The following is a 16,760-nucleotide window of genomic DNA, read 5'->3' as shown; positions in this document are numbered from 1 at the left end:
GCACTAGTCACTAGCCGACAGACAAGTACTATCTCACACGACGATCTCGGTTAAACACGTGCCGCATTTTTCACAAAGAGAAAAAAAAACTTGACACGTTTCTACATAAATATTTATATTATCCCATTCATCACAAGCATAAATCGCTACTGATCTAATCGCTCAGTCGTTTCTACTCCGGGAAGATTTCCTTCAGCTCGGAATCCTTCACCAGACTGTTGGCGATGCCGGTGAACTTCTCCGAGAGGCCCTCCTCGAAGGACGATTTCACCTCATCCAGCAGGACGTGCGGATTCTCGTTGATGGCATCGTTGCCGACCTTCTCCAGCATCGGATCACCGTTGAACAGATTCTGCAGGTAGAACGAGGCCTTGTCGAATTTAAGCTTCAAATCAATCGGCCGGAAGCGAACGAGATCCTTCCCGTCGACCTGTTCGGTGAAGTACTGCAGGCGCAGGATGGCTTTGGTGTCATCTGAAATCGAAGAATGTGTTGATTTTGAGTTAATAGGTGAAAACAATTGCTGAGTTGACAAAACAACTAACTGAGCTGAACGTTGATGTCGCCCTTTCCGATGATGCGCAGGACCAGAATGTTCATATTTAGGGCGTACTTTCCTAGCACATCCAGAACCGGCAGAATCACACTGACATTGATCTGTTTCTGCGACAGGTCAGTCCTGAGAAATATGAGATTGACAGAAAAAAACACTTGATCGATAGAAACATTTGCGCACTTACTTCAGCTTTTTGATGATGAATTTGGAAGACCCGTTGATCATAAGATCGGAAAAGTTAGCCGAGAACGATGGGCCCCGTTCGATGCGGATCTGCTCGAGTATCATCGATTCAATCCTGGGATGCTGTATCTCGGAACCGTAGTTTCCCGAGGCGATACTGGGTCGGATGCGTTCGATTATTTCGACGATGCATTTGTCAAGGTTTGGATCTTTCGCCTTGCATACCGACAGGACAGGTTCTGGAATTATGAAGGAAAACGGACTTTTAGACTTGGTGATTTCAGGAGATAGATGAACCAAAAATAAATAATAAAGACATACATGTACCTACAAAAATTAAAACAAAGTAGATGTCGGAAAACGAAACTTGAACTTGTTTCAATATCCAAAATGGTGACTTCCGGTTCATTGATGTTTCTCAAAACGCGTAACAAAATGGATATTTCCGGAACGGGTTTTTTTTTTGAAAAACCAAACTTTTGCTCGGAACTCGGAGACCCTTAGTGTTATGTACTTTCCGGCTCAGTTCGGTGAATTAAAAAAAAAAGTTGTTATCTTCCACTACGTATATATGTAACACAGGGTGACTGGTGATAGTAGACCTCATTTGCAGTCAAAAATTGTACCAGAATGTAGATTAGCGAATTACACCTAAATGCGTTATTGCCTATATCAATTAATACTGACTTACATAATTAAATTTTGTTTTCAATCGAAATAGAATATGGAAATGGCATATTTCATTTTTGTTACATTTTTCCTTGCAAAAAGGTAAGTAGAACATATTTTGCATTCAAAATCATAAGTGTTCGACGAAAAGTGTTATGTAAATATACACATCTCATCATAAAAATGCCATTGAACCATACCATGTTTCATTACTGCAGGGTTTGGATGAACGAAGCAGTGAAGATGAGTATACATGCTTCACGGCGTGTGCTATTCATGAATATATCTGCTTTACGAACTATGTCGCTTTTGAGGAAACGTGAGCCTTGTTACTTCATTGGAACAACTGTCAATGCACGGGAATGGAAGAGAGCGAAACATGTTTACGTATACCACCGTTTCTCCTTCTCTCGGTAAGAGAGAATGTCTCAACCCATAATTCATAGCAAACAACTAGCCTTACCAGACTTGGCAGTGCTAAGGATTGATTATTCAGTTTTCGCCAAAACACTGATGATCGTCAACTATCAAATGCTTCTGCACATTCATGTACGATTCAGACGATCCGGCTTCTTCCGGCACCGTCACCGGAACGTCAGCCTCCGTCAAAATTAGTCCAATGAGTTTTCCCTTTGCACATTCACACGATTGGCATATTGTCGCAAAACTGAAATGTAGAGGAGCTGCTTGTTTAGAGCTGTCAAATCGGTAGGAAAATTTCTAATTACTCCATCTTTTTAACGATTTCTTATGAAAACGGGCAAATTTATTTGAAAAATCATAGTAGTAGTTGAAGAAAATGTTTTTACTCTGAGGTGGTAATGTTTATTCAGAATAGAGCATTGATACCATTTTTCAAATGCCTGGAAAGAACAAATAAAGTATCCAAAATAAATAGAACTCGATCGCTATACATTCTAATACTCGAGAAATCAACATTACACTGGTTTGTGTTTAAAAAATGTTGAGCTTGAGCTTGAGCGACCACCCCTGGTTGCTACTCCGTTACTGATCGGGATTAGCTGAAATTGTACAGGGAGTTTTTAGATGATCCGACCCGCGACTGGTAAATCATCCTTCAATGTACATCTTCTGGTATTCACAGAAATCATTGATCAGTATCGGCGCCGGCCAGGCCCGAACGTATATCGTCTAATGGGAATGGGAAGGGATGTTAGTCCAACACTTGTTGTTACTAGAGGCCGTTTATACTACTGCGCACTCCACAAGTGACACGGGAGAAAAGGATATTTGTTAGTACAAATTTCAGTATTGGTGTTATTCGCTTGCGACTCAGTATGTTCCGGATGTTCAAGATGCTCGGATGCACCACTAAACTCACTAACTTCCCGAGTGAACGTTTCAACAATATCATATATTGAAGTCCCGGGAATTCTTGATTAACAGCTCTTATTCGAGGAAACTGAAGAAAAATTTGCAATATTATCGCGTAAAGAATAAAAACTTCCCTATTTTTAATAAATGAAACTACGTGATACAAAATAAACGAGTGAATAGGATTTAGACAAAAAAGTTGATTCATTGCATTGACATTGAGATTTCACACGCGTCTTGATTCATTATTATTTTCGCTTTATTATTTTAATTATTTATTAAAATTATTATTTGGTTGTATTGGTTGATCTGGGCAGCCGACTACCGAAAAAAATATTAATTTATTGTTTGAAATATTAATAACAAGTGTTTTTGCCTTTCTCATATAGAAAGGTTATGCAATCACTGTGAAAACCGAATTTGGAACCGAGGCCCGGAGGGCCGATTGTCATATATCATTCGACTCAGTTCGTCGAGTACGCAAAATCTCTGTGTGTGTGTATGTGTGTATGTAACGTTTTTTTTTTTGCACTAACGTTTCTCGGCGATGGCTGAACCGATTTTCACAAACTTCGATTCAAATGAAAGGTTTTGATGTCCCATAAAAAATTCCTGAATACTATTTGGATCCGACTTCCGGTTCGAGAGTTATGGGGTAAAATGTGCAAAAAAAATATGTGTTCTAACTTTTCTCATAGATGGCACGACCGATTTTCACAAACTTAGGTTCAAATGAAAGGTCCTGTAGTCCCATACGTAATTCCTGAATTTCATGCGGATCCGACTTCCGGATCTGGAAATATAGGGCAAAGTGGGTTAAAAATTGTATACCATCACTGAAAATGGGGAAAAACTTTAAAAAAAATTCTAAATCGACCTCAAATCTTTTCCAATTGACAGTTTTTATCAGTGACGGTCAAACAAACCGATTTCGGTTATTCTTTTAAAAATCGAAGAAAATTATTTTGAAGAATACCACAGTATTCTATATGAGAGTATGATTGATATGAGAAAGGCATCATTACACCACTAGGTGGATTAAAACAGGTTTTTACTATGTATTCAATATACCGATATATGTTATCTCTGTTATTAACTTTGTAATATAAACGGATTTGCGCAATGGTTGATTTTCATCATTCTTTTTATAATCCTGAAAGAAATCAATAACATGGAAGAAGAAATCATTCCTAATAAAACTTTTCTCAGAAGCTAAACGGAAATTGATAGGTTGAATAAAGTGATAATTTAGTAAAATAGAGTAATCAGAAGTGAAACATTGAAAATATCTGATAACTGGAAGGAAAAAGACACTCCTGCAATTGTCGCCTTTTGCGGTATGGAAGTAGGAATCCAGCGGATCTATTCTTGGTTCATTTTTTTCCGCCGGATTCCACACGGCATCTAGGCTGGTACAGTCCGGAGAGAGCTAATAGGTAATCACTTTGAAATCGATTTTCTTCTACTCCGAGGTACTTTTATTGCTGATATCTATTTGTACTATTGAACAGAGCTTAAAAATTTCACGCATTTTCAATGAAATAAACCGTTCCAGCAGTCTCATTTTTAATGTTTTACTGTCTCATTCGTAAATGACCGACACCAGAACAAACGAAGAGAGACGAAGCATTTTCGTTTCTCAACGAAAAAATGAGAGAGCATAATTGCCAACGTCACTCTTTCCTCTGTGACAAGACGAAACCAGGTAGCCTAACGTCTTCAGGTAGCCACAGTAGAATTTCAATTCTCATTCTTTCATCGATGTATTGAAAATATGTGACGCTTGGCTATAAAAAGTGACTAAAATATGGCAAATCGAAGTAGGGTAACGGCTCCCTATTTCATCTGAGCTCCTATTTCCATCTCAGCCCGTCACCTCATTACTTTGAACATGAATAATATTTTAGAACCTACCTGAACCAAACTGTGAAATGTTTTAAAATGATTATAAAAGCTATTGTCACACTTTCCTATTGAAAGAAATGGTTTTAAGTTCTTCGGTTATCGTTTTTTTTTTTCATTTCAAATAAACTCACTTTTCAATTTAGGACACATTTTCGTCTCAAGATTTACAGTTCGTCATGTTTCTGAATATCTACTAATCGATTCGTCTCAAAACATGATCACTTTTTCGCACAATTACACTACCATTGAATGCTGGATGGCTTCATAATTAGTAATGTTCACTTGCCACTTGTTTAGTTAACGATTAAAAACTTCAAAAATTACCCGACAAGCAATAAAAGTCTTCAAAAATATGAGATGAAAGTTTTTCACTTGGTTCACTTGATTGCGCTTTGTTTTCATCTCATTTGGTTTCGCAAAGTTGCCAAGTTATCTCATAATGTTACAAAACAAAAATTGTTTTTCTTCTTCAAAATCTCATCAAAAAGTATGTTTTTTGGTATCCGTGACATTAGTTTAATTATATTATTGATATTAATATTTCAATAAAACTGTTTTGGCTTCGAATATTACCAGGAAGAGCATGTTAAATACTAATGAATAAACCATTGTGGCAAATCTAGTAGCACTGGTTTCATTCCGCTATACGTCAACATAACGCTGTTAAGTGTATGTGTTTCATTGGCTGTGCACAGAGATGCCAGATATTTTCATAGAAAATATGTATTACGTTGCGTAGAGGCTCTGTATCTGGTCTGTCTGTTTTCACTAGTAAAATGATGTTAAATCTGTTTCCACTAATAAAATCTGTTAACATCATTTTATTAGTGAAAACAGATAGACCAGATATAGACTTTCTATGCAACGTAATACATATTCTATGAAAATATATGGCTTCAAATAGTTCAAATTGGTTCCAAATTTTAATATAAATGTTTGTCAGTGTTCATAATCAATTATCTACATAAAAGATTTCCACTTTAACATGTCCGTTGATTAATAAACTTTTAAAGAATCACCGCAATCAAATACTAATAGATACTCAGAGAGAAAAGTCTAATTTTTTACTTCTTTCTTTCTATGAACCTGTACAAATCTGTATTAAATTTAGGAAATCTTTACAAAATCGGTACTTTGATTTAAACCAGTATGCGAACGCAAAAATCTATACAATACAATAAATCTGTATAAATGGCATCTCTGGCTCTACACTTTGTTTTAAGAAGGGCTAATGAATAAATAGTAACAATCACAGTTTTGTTTTTATTTAAAGTAAAATTTTAAATTTAAAGCGAAAAGTAACGGAAACGACTGAAAAATTTTTAAACGTTGAAATGATTTCAAACTGGTTCTAAAAATATCGTATATTGTCTCATAGTTGGCATTAGGCCGTTTTCAAGAAGAATTCTGACATTTTGAACCTGAGAGTGTAATAGTGGAATATTTTGTTTTGATTGCTGTCGCCATTGCTGATTTATAGGATGAATAAAAGATCAACGATAGGATGGATAAAAATCCATTGAGATGAAATTAGGAGCAGAGTAGTGAACATTTCATAAGTGTTTTTTGCTGTTTCATGAACATTATTTTAATTTCCAAGGAATGTGAATCAAATCTCAATGTGGAGCAAGGCGAATGAAGCAGTAATATGAAATAGTTATAGTGATTTTAGTGGCTAAATCGAGGTTTGAAGGCGACGTCCTTACAAATGAGATGAAATAGGGAGCCCTTACCCTAATTACATCACAGAACTTCTTTGGAAACTAAAACTACTACAAATTCGAGCACCAACAGTTAAAACTTATTGTGAAACCTTTTTCTGTCGTTTTCAATTCTCACAGTTTTGGTTGAATATCGACACTGCATACTATGGGATTTTCACTGAAAACTGCACATGACAGAAAGGGCAAATGGAAGAAAAAACACAATTTTGAAACTACTGTCCCACTTATGTCATTGACTGGACATGAATTTCGTTCTCATAGTTTGCAAGCGAAGCTGAGAGTGACAGTAATTTCTTGTCATTTTCGTCTATTTTGCAGTCAATGAAAATGACTTTTATTAGCTCTGCTATTGAATAAACGAGAAAAATGTTGCAAATCACTACTGCCAATATGAAAATTTCAGAAAGAATCCTCCTTTTCTTGGTTCCAGTTTTCATTGGCAGGTGTCGCTACCGGTAAATCAGCTTTGCGACAATGTGCCAATCCAGCAGAGATCCGGAACGTCAACGTCCGTCAACGGCAAGCTCTGTCAACATTTCTCCGAAAGAATATTTCGACCGTCCCACGACAAAAGGGCCTAACTGCAAATGACAGTTTCTCCTTGCGTACTTTTTCTTTCACGATTCACCGAACTGATTTTATATTTGATACTTCACTCTTCACAAAACTTTCAAGGTAAAACTACAAGCTTTCGATTTATATTGGAAACTTTAGAGAATTTGTAATAATGGCTCCGTAATAATCAAAAGAGAAGGTAAACAAAGAGAGGCTCTCATCTGCAGTTAGGCCCTTTTGTCGTGGGACTATCGATAAGTAATTAAACTTATCAGTAGATTTGCAAAGTACGTTACGTTGTTGAGTGGAACTGATTGTTTTGTTGTTTCCTCTTTCTAGTTAATTGTGAAAGTTATTTATTCGATTAAAAGGTAGGAAAGCAACAGATCGATTGGCTTCAAAAGCTCCCAGATTTTGTACTAGTGGAATAAAATTGTGCGAAACTAAGTTCTTCAAATTCTGCGTGTAGGAAAATGACATGACGGACACGGATAGGAAACCGGATCGTGTGAATCGTACTTTAATGAATATAATGAACCAACGAACAAAGAAAAAACGAAACTTGAACCAGATGAGGATGAGTTCATGTGCCTGTATTTCAATGAAACTTCTCATTTAAGCCATGTAGTGGTGATTTCATTATGTGGCTCTGTATGCGGTCTAGAAGTAACATTATCGTTTAAATTTATTGATAGTCATAGTTATAGATAGTTATTCCGCTCCTTCATTGAAAATGAAGATACTCGGAGTAGTGAAAGAGATTAAGGCAAATTTGTTTTTAATGTGGAACACATTTTTGTTTTCTATATAGCGGTGCAAACTAGAAACTCAAGAAAAATACACGTAGAATGAATGTGGTCAGGTTTTGAACAATTACAGCGCAGTCAATTTTGTATCAATTATTAATATTATGTTATCATTTGATAGGTAATATTTCTACGTATTGATTTGAAAGTTCATAGCCATGTATTTTTAATTGTATATCATTCAAATGTTGATTAATAGCTAGCAGTGTCCTATTTTGGCTGCAAAAAATCTCCGGCATACCCGGATTTCCCTGCCATAGTCGACGGTTTCGAAGGAGTAAGCGATATATCAAAGGGAAAGCAGCGCTCTGATTGGTCAATCAAAGCAAAAGCAAAGCTGTTGGAAACACGCGAATCTACAAATAGAAGCGAAATTATAGCTAACGTTTCAGTCTTATGCGTAGCTTGCTAGAGGTAGGTTGTTGCTAGACAGCAAGACAAAAAGTGCCATAAAACGATTTGAAGCTTTAATTGGTATGCTCTGATCTTGTGTCATGCAAGCTCGGATGAAATTCCATGTTATGTCGTTTCGCCTGAGAAATTGACAAGTTCCCAGGGTAAATGAGTGATTAAGATTAATTTCTAATTTTTATAAGATGAACTCGATTTATAATGAGAAAAGGTTAATCGCTTTAACCGAAATCGCAGAATGGTAGAGAAACTTGACGCTATAAAAATAACTGCTTGCATACCAAACTTGAACACAAGCTTGGCGAAGAGAAACTTAAATATCGATATCCGTATCGTGTACAAACATATAATTGCATACATTTGGGCTATTGGTGTAATTTCGTCGGCTACAAAACAAACACAAATCACGACAAATAAAGTCTATATTCTGGGTTCGCGTGTTCGGTTTTGGTTCAATCTAAGCAGACTCTCGTGCATTTGCGAATTCAAAAGTGTGACGATTGATTGAACTGTTTGATTGTAGATCATTAGAAATTTTGGTTACCTTGTTCCACATCAACGGCTCGATCCTTGTAGTTTTTTTGTAGACGTTTGTAAAAAATTTCAGACTTTTGAAATCGCCGCGGTCTTTTTTTGTTCACTACACCATTTCCTTACATCATTCTTTGAAGAAAACTTGGAGTTCGCAGAGTTTTTACAGACTTCTTCAACCCTGCATGAATATATTCAAAATGTTTACTTTGCGTCTCTGGTCTGCTAATACAAAGTATACAAATTTAAATTCGTCATTGGGAGTGATGATGCAACAACAGAAAAACCTTCTTAGTAGCGGTCAAAAACTCCAAAATGGAACTCACATAAATTTCTCAGAGATAACTAGGACGATTTGCACAAATGTAAGAATGGATGGTCTTATGAATACATAGACTTGTATGCTATTTTAACCCATTCCGGCTACCGGTTTCGGAACAGGTCCAGAAGAAGCGGTCAGAACTCCTAAATGAAGCTGACACTCCGAACTTGTGTATCTGTGCATTGTCTCGAAAAACCGATTTCCAATCGCTCCAATAATGCACACTCATACTTACTGTCGAAAGTGTTTTTCTTTGTTCGAGGTAGTCCACGAAAAGTATACCGAGACAAACCCAAAGAACCGACTTCATAACCCTTCCGCCCAATTTAGCCTACCTAGGTCGCTTCGATATTGTCGGTTAATCATTCTGTTCTCTGGTGTATAATAATGGATCCAGACTTCGTCAACAGTAACTAACCGACACCATCATCATAGGCGGACATGCTTCCGAAGTGTGCTCGCGTTCATCGTTTTAATCCTGAGTATGCAAGCGGCAGGCCATCTTTTTCATTCGCAGATTCTTGCTAAAACTATCATTTTGACATTGATTGTAATCACTGTGAAAACCTATTTTTGAGCTTCGAAAAAAATTCGATTGTGTTATATGAAACTGGTTGGTAAAATCTTCTAATTAACAAATCTTGTTATTTGATGACCAAAAAACTCATTTCTGTTCTTGATTCCGGAAATAGTGGTTATGGTGGCCCGTACCAAGGATCTCGTTTCGGAAGGGGTCCAAAGATAGAAAATAATGTTACTGAAGATTGCTTATGTACCTAATTTTCGGTGTGGCTTTTACGGGTGTTTATAAAGACTGTCCCAGAAAGTATGGACGCAACCAAAAACCGCTGCCATTTCGCAAAGGTTCAGAATCTGTCACTTTTTATGGCTGCGTCCTGTTGTTTACACTCTTCTCTAACCACTTGTGCAGTTGTTTATTCGTTTTCATTAGTCTGTTTCGAAATGCGTGGACTTTCAGCAGAACAACGTCGAAAAATTGTGTACAAATGGTGCACAGAACGCGACTGTCATTGAGAAAGATAGCAAAAATGGAAGGAGTAAGTGAAAAAGCCGTGCGAAATGCAATCAGGAAGTTCGGTGAGGATAACACCTTTGAGGATAAACCGAAAACGAGTCGAAAAAAAAAATTTAGAGGGTTGTATGCAAGACACGACCGATTACGATTACATTAAAAATGAAATAATTCTAAGGTACCCATAATTGATACAAAAATAAAGATGATGGTGGATTCATTAGACAGTGAAGAATTACAAACTTACTCTACTTTTAATGTTTACATTTTTGGCGAATGATTCAAATGACAATTAGATTCTTTCAAAACAATTGATTCTACTCTATTTTATGTCTTCAACAAATTTGTACATTTGACAATTTTTGGAAAATATCCTTTGAATGAAAGTCAATTATAATGATTTCAAAGTTACTTAAAAGATCAATTACGAACAACCTCAGGATATAAATCTGGACAAATGAAACGATTTTATATCATAATAATTTTCAAGACAGATAACTTACAAACTCAATCATTTTATAAACAGCGATTAGAGAAGATATTAATTATTTTGATCGAAAAATGTGAATGTGAAAAATTTGAATAACCGTCAACCAATAAACTCAGTATAATAGTATAATTTTAATGATCCTTCGTTAAAAAGCGTCGATAATCCTCGGAAAGTGTCTGAAAATAGAATGGCAGCAATACAAGGAAGAAAATGACACAGTCCGCAAGACATATTTTGTTACTTACATTGATTTTCACTTTTGCATATTAAGGAACCGATGCACATGCAACCAAACTCCTTAATTTTGTTGTATTGTAACTTGATTTTATTATTACATGAACGAATTTGTCATTGTTACAACGCATGTAGTGATAAGACACTTGTTGTTTTGATGTAAATGATAATTTAACTGAAACTGGCGGTGACCCGAGTTTAGTAAGGATTTAAATGATACATGTAAAATCGCAGATCAGCTTGTCTTGAGTTTACCTCTAATACTGTATTTTATTGCATTTGATAATTCTATATATGTGAGTAGGTGAAACTTATGTGTACTAAGTTCCAAATCTTTTGAAGCGTTTTATTCCTGGTGGGACAACAGCTTGTTCAAATCGATACTGCATAACGATTTGCATTGCATTATTTTTGCTACACTTAGTCTGGATCCCTTCTATAAGATTCTTGGAAGCAAGATTAGACCAAAATATTATACTTTATACTTCAATTAGGTTACACGATTATTGTTTGGTTTAATAATAGGGTCTGAGGGATTATGCTGAAAGATAGTTCTTTGTATTTAGCCATATTTAATGAAAAAGAATTATCTATGATTATCATCATAACACAACTTTATACTGAATTTATTTGCGCGCCACCGTGTTGTTCGTATGTAAATGGAGATTTCAGTAGGCAAACTACTCGTTGATAAATTAAAACATGTTTAAACTTTTTCGAATCAAGTGCTTCAAATTATGTTCGAAAAATCTATCGCCGATAATTCTAAGTTGGCCTGCTAGTTACCGGAGAATCAAGATAAGCCATGGGTAAACTAAAGCAGAAATTCATTCGTGCATATATTTTTAGATTCCCTTTTGTGCTGTAGTTCATACGGCGCAAATCGGACGAGAGTTTGACATCATTCACTGAGACTGTCATTGGCTCGTGAAAACATAGGTCAATTCAATCCAATTTTTCAATGGTATGCAATTGAAATACTTAAATGACGTTACCGCATAAGTTTAAGTTAAATGTTTTCGAATCGATTGGGAGTTAAATTATATAAATTCATCAACAAATGACTTAGTTCTAAGCGTTCAAAACTATGACAGTAAAAGGTTACGCGGTTATTTTTGTATTTTTTTAAATTGACACCCAAGCCTCGTACAGTGAAGATTCAGCAAAAGCGACAAACCAACGAGCGAACGCATATACAATCTAGTCATCACCTCACTGGACGAGCTACTTGTTTCATTCACAGTCAATCATCAACTAGACAAAGAAATATTGTGCAGCCTATATTTATAGATTTCTATTCATACTACGCAGAACGATGCGGTGTTTTTTATGCATGACGCAAAGCCCTCTATGCCGAACAAGAAAATGACGTCAATTTTGTCAGCTGGGATTGGTGAATGAAAACATAGTTCAATTCAAACCATTTTTTCAATAGTATGCGATTGAAATACTGAAACGACGTTGCCATACATGTTTAGGTTAAAAGTTTCCGATTCGATTGGTTGTTAAATAATATCAATCCATCAACAAATGACTGAGTTATTAACGTTCAAAATTATGACGAAAAAATGTTACGCGGCTGTTTTGGAAACTTTTAATTGATCCCCGGCCCCGTATAGTGAATAGTAAGGCATTTTTAATTCCAAAAACGTCCTGCTAACTCTCAGTTGGATAAACGTATACTGAAGGCGTTCGAGCAAAAGAAGGAGGTTTCAGTTCGGGATGTGGCCAAAAAAGTGGGCACTTTGAAGTCAAATGTTCTTCGTGCCAACGAACGTTTGAATTTTCGAACCTATAAGAAGCAGAAACAACCAAAACGTAGTCCGAAACAAGAAGCATCGATCAGACCGAGGGTTCAAAAGCTATAAAACACGATTCTTGCTGGAAATTTGAACTGCATAATCTTGGACGACGAAACCTACGTGAAACTCGATTACAAATCCTTGCCGGGACCACAATATTATACGGTGCGAGAAGGGCAAGTGTTAAACCAGTCCGAGACATCGATTGAACTCGAAAAATTTGGTAAGAAAGCTATGGTCTGGCAAGCAATTTGTAGCTGCGGTAAGATTTCGAAACACTTCATCACCACTGCTTCAATGAACAGCGAAATATACATCATGGAATGTTTACAAAAACGACTTCTACTCATGATTCGAAGCCACAAGGATCCTGTTGTCTTTTGGCCAGATCTTGCTTCTTGCCACTACTCGAAATCAACGATAGAATGGTATACTACCAAAAATGTCACTTTTGTCCCAAAATACATGAATCCACCAAATTGCCACAACTTCGACCAATTGAGGAATTTTGGGCATTAACAAGGGCACATCTTAGGATGTCATGTCTCGGCAGCCGAAACCATTCAACAGTTCGAAAAAGATTGGAAAAAAGTGTCAAAAATTGACGCCAAGAAGTCTGTACGGAATTTAATGAGAATCATTCGCAAGAAGGTGTGCCAGCTAGTCTACAATGGCTAAGTAGCAAATGTTGGGAATAATATTCTGTTGTTGTAGTCTAATATTATCAGTATATCGAATAAAATTTGAATATCTAACACTTGTGAATTATTTACAGCGAAATCAAAGTGGGTCCATACTTTCTGGGACAGTCTTTAACAGACACTATAAACTTTTCCACTGGAACTGTTATTGTATTACATTTCTTTACGTTTACTGTCTTGTTTTTTCTGTAACACATGTCTGAGATCTTCTAAATAATTATATATCTGGTTTTGATTTCGGGAGGGGCCAGGGCCCCTCGGGCTCCCCCTTCAAGTACGTGACTGGATCCAATATCTGACGAGGAAGTCGTGAAAAGAAAATTGAATTGAAACCATCAGGAACATCAGAATTTACGAAAAGCGGGCATCGAGCTATATGATGAAGATATCAAAAACACGTATTCTAGGTGGTATACTGAATTGGGAAGGGCTACGTGATCTCGTAGATACCCAATTAGCGCCATTCGGCGTAAAAATGAACAACAAAAACATTGCCGAATATGTAGGTGTCACGTGCGATCAGAAGTGGATAAAATCATTACCAAGGAAGTAAAGCACCAAATGATTTCGATCAAGTTTGATACAACAACAAAAAACTACAAAAGTGTCCTTGGAGTGAATGTGCAATTTTTCAAGGGAACACAACTCGTTAAACGCACTCTTGGTAAGTATCAATGTTCTAATGAAGTGCGTAAACCATTCGATAATCCAAAGCATTTTTTTCGTAACCTATTTTAATAAAATATATAGTCTTGTAATGTAAGTTTTGGTAGGTTTTTGTAATGTTTTTTTTTTCTAAATTGTATTCTCATAATTATTTGTCCGTGATTTCATCAACATCATTTTGAAAAAAATATTTGTCAATATTATACAAAAGTTATCTGTTTGTGCTTTGTATTACTAGTCTTAATTATTTTATTAATTATGAAGTTCGATTTGAAAACTTTACTATAAATAAAAGCTTTACTTTGAAAGACGAACAGTTTTTTAAATCAGTGTTGTAAAATACTGAGATTCTCTGTTTATTTGTTCAAACATTAATGAGTCATGTTGATTTGCGTACATCTAGTACAGAGTAGCAATATACCGCTTTATGATACATGTTTCTTTAAAGGGATGATCGAACTACATGAAAAACATACGGCAAAAAATTTGAAAATTAAGATAGAAGAAATATATCGTAAATTTGAAATCGAACCATGCAAATTTATACGGGTACTGTGGATAATGCTCGGAATGTTTGTGCAACAGTAAAAAAACTTCAAGAATCACAGCGTGAAGAAAAAAAGGTATGGGTGGAAGAATGTGCCGAATGTTTGGAACAAGAAAATATGACTGATGAAGAAATCACCTCGCACATCGAAATGTACAATAAGTTGTTAGGTGATCATGAGATGCTTTGTATTAGATGCGGAACTCACTCGTTGAATTTAGTTGTGGGCGATATTACAAACGAATTGAATAATGAGGAAACAGGTCGAATTATGCCAAATATAATTCACATTGTAAAAGCTTATCGCAAAGTTGACTACAGAGAAGCATTTAATCTAAACCAACAAAAATTTCCACCGATTCCAAATGCTACCCGTTGGAACGTTCATTATGTATTGATGCAAACATAAGTTATAAGTTCGTTAAGCTTAAAACCCATATAAATTAGCTCATTCAGAACTCATTCTTAGATCTTTCACAATACTGGGATTTCATCAGCGAGTACTGTGATGCTTTCAAAGCCTATACGGGTTCAAAAGTAGTTTTGTCCGCTAAGTCAGTTTTATTTAGAATGGCTGATGATTCATGTTGCCATGTTGCTGCACTTCCCGGTAACAACCGGTTCAAAGACGGCATTCAACGGTCTATGAAGCGCAGAGAGATGACTATTTTTAAAAACGACGCATATCGTTCGGCTATTTATATGGATATTTGTATACAATGGATCCAAAATGTTTACCCCAAATGAGCGTGAAAATATCATAATGAGTATTTTGAATATCATTTATTTTCAACAAGAATTCAAAACTAGCCGCGCAATCTTTTTCTGTATATCGTGATGGGTAAGTCCTATCACGCAGCCCACCTAGGTTTGATTCCTAACCCCGCACATAGGGTCTGAAAGTTATTCTGACCCGAAGGTTAAAACCTCTAATTTTAAACAAAAAAATACTTTTTCTGTCATAGTGTTGAGCGCTCATAAGTCATTTGTTGATGGATTAATATAAATTAACAACCAATCGACTCGGAAACATTTAACTCAAACACCTGTGAATCGTCGTTTAGATATTTCAATAGTACATCATCAAAAAAATCGATTTGAATTTACCTGTGTTATCACGAGCCAATCACAACAATCCGAACTTTCGCACTAAACGCATAAAGCCAGTAGATAATAGAATTGAAAAGTCGACTGTCATATAAGAAGTTCTGGAAATGCTAGAATCAATTATTATGAAAGAATCTATTCGTAAGTTTTTTTGGCAAGTAGTTATACAACATACATATGAAGACTTTTGTCCAAAACGCTACCGAAAAGAAAAAAAATTCTGTTTTTTTCTTTGAGTAACTGCCGTCTTTACTTATATTTTTCCATTTTTAGTTAGAAATTTCTTGGGATGCCGGTAACCGAACACTTTTTTTGAAATGGCCAAAATTTATCGCTTTACTAAATTGATAATATTTTTTTTTTCAACCAAATGAATCAGCTTAGTTTCTTAATCAGTTGTTAGCTTTCCATTGATGTATAGATGTCCGCGTATTGTGCAATAAATCTATGAGCTTAAAGTAAAAAAGGGTGCCGTTAACCGAACACTCTCCCCTATAATCTAGCTCTATGACCGAGACCATCATCTTTTCATCTAATCAAAAGAAATTTCTGTGAGCATAGGTAATTACGAAATGAACACAGAAATATCGTTTTAGCAGATGGGAACATTTGACATTAATATCCTCTTTTATATAAGTTTTATTCTCATTTTAAAAATTTACACAAAATCAGGGTAATTGGCTTTACTTCGTGAAAAAATAGTCCCAATATTTAATACATTTTAACTCGAACGTTATTCAAGCCTTGATTGACGCTACAAAAACCTGTAAAATATGTATATACAGAATCTTGGTCACAAATTTACCTGAAAAATCTAAAAAAACAGATTAATCTATATATGTGGTAACCCTACATCTTTTGAAAACGGACCGAACTAATTTGTACTCCCAGTAGTAGTTTTATCTGATATCAGAGAGAAAGTAGGAAGTAATCATAGCTTTATTAGCTCGAAAAAATAGTTGCTACATAAACATAATGTTTGTAGTCTCTCGGCATTGAAGATTTCATCTTTCAAATATTGATTTTTGCTACCAGATAGAGTTGATGTTGATAGTAATAATTGCACTAGTTAAGTTCAGTGGAATTAAGAACAATAATATACATAAAACTTTCACACGATTTTTTTTATTCAGAATAACTAGTGTATAACTAGTCTAAACCAGATATCATACCTTAGTATAGT

At 35.6% G+C, this 16,760-nt stretch overlaps 1 protein-coding gene across 1 annotated transcript in view; it reads right to left on the bottom strand.

Moving 5' to 3' along the window:
- Nucleotides 1-98: 98 nt before the first annotated feature.
- Nucleotides 99-16,760, bottom strand: part of LOC131431753 (circadian clock-controlled protein daywake-like) — a 35,842-nt gene continuing 19,180 nt past the window's right edge. The window contains exons 2-4 of the mRNA XM_058597628.1: nucleotides 741-978; nucleotides 546-679; nucleotides 99-474 (exon numbers count right to left, since the gene is read on the bottom strand). Coding sequence (XP_058453611.1) covers nucleotides 173-474; nucleotides 546-679; nucleotides 741-978 — 674 coding nt within the window. The 3' untranslated portion in view covers nucleotides 99-172. The remainder of the gene's footprint in view (nucleotides 475-545; nucleotides 680-740; nucleotides 979-16,760) is intronic.

The sequence above is a fragment of the Malaya genurostris genome, chromosome 2, assembly GCF_030247185.1.
Source record: "Malaya genurostris strain Urasoe2022 chromosome 2, Malgen_1.1, whole genome shotgun sequence".
In the NCBI taxonomy this organism is placed as follows: Eukaryota; Metazoa; Arthropoda; class Insecta; order Diptera; family Culicidae; genus Malaya; species Malaya genurostris.
Note: the sequence above shows the minus strand (reverse complement) of the source record. Positions and strands in the feature narration are given on the sequence as shown.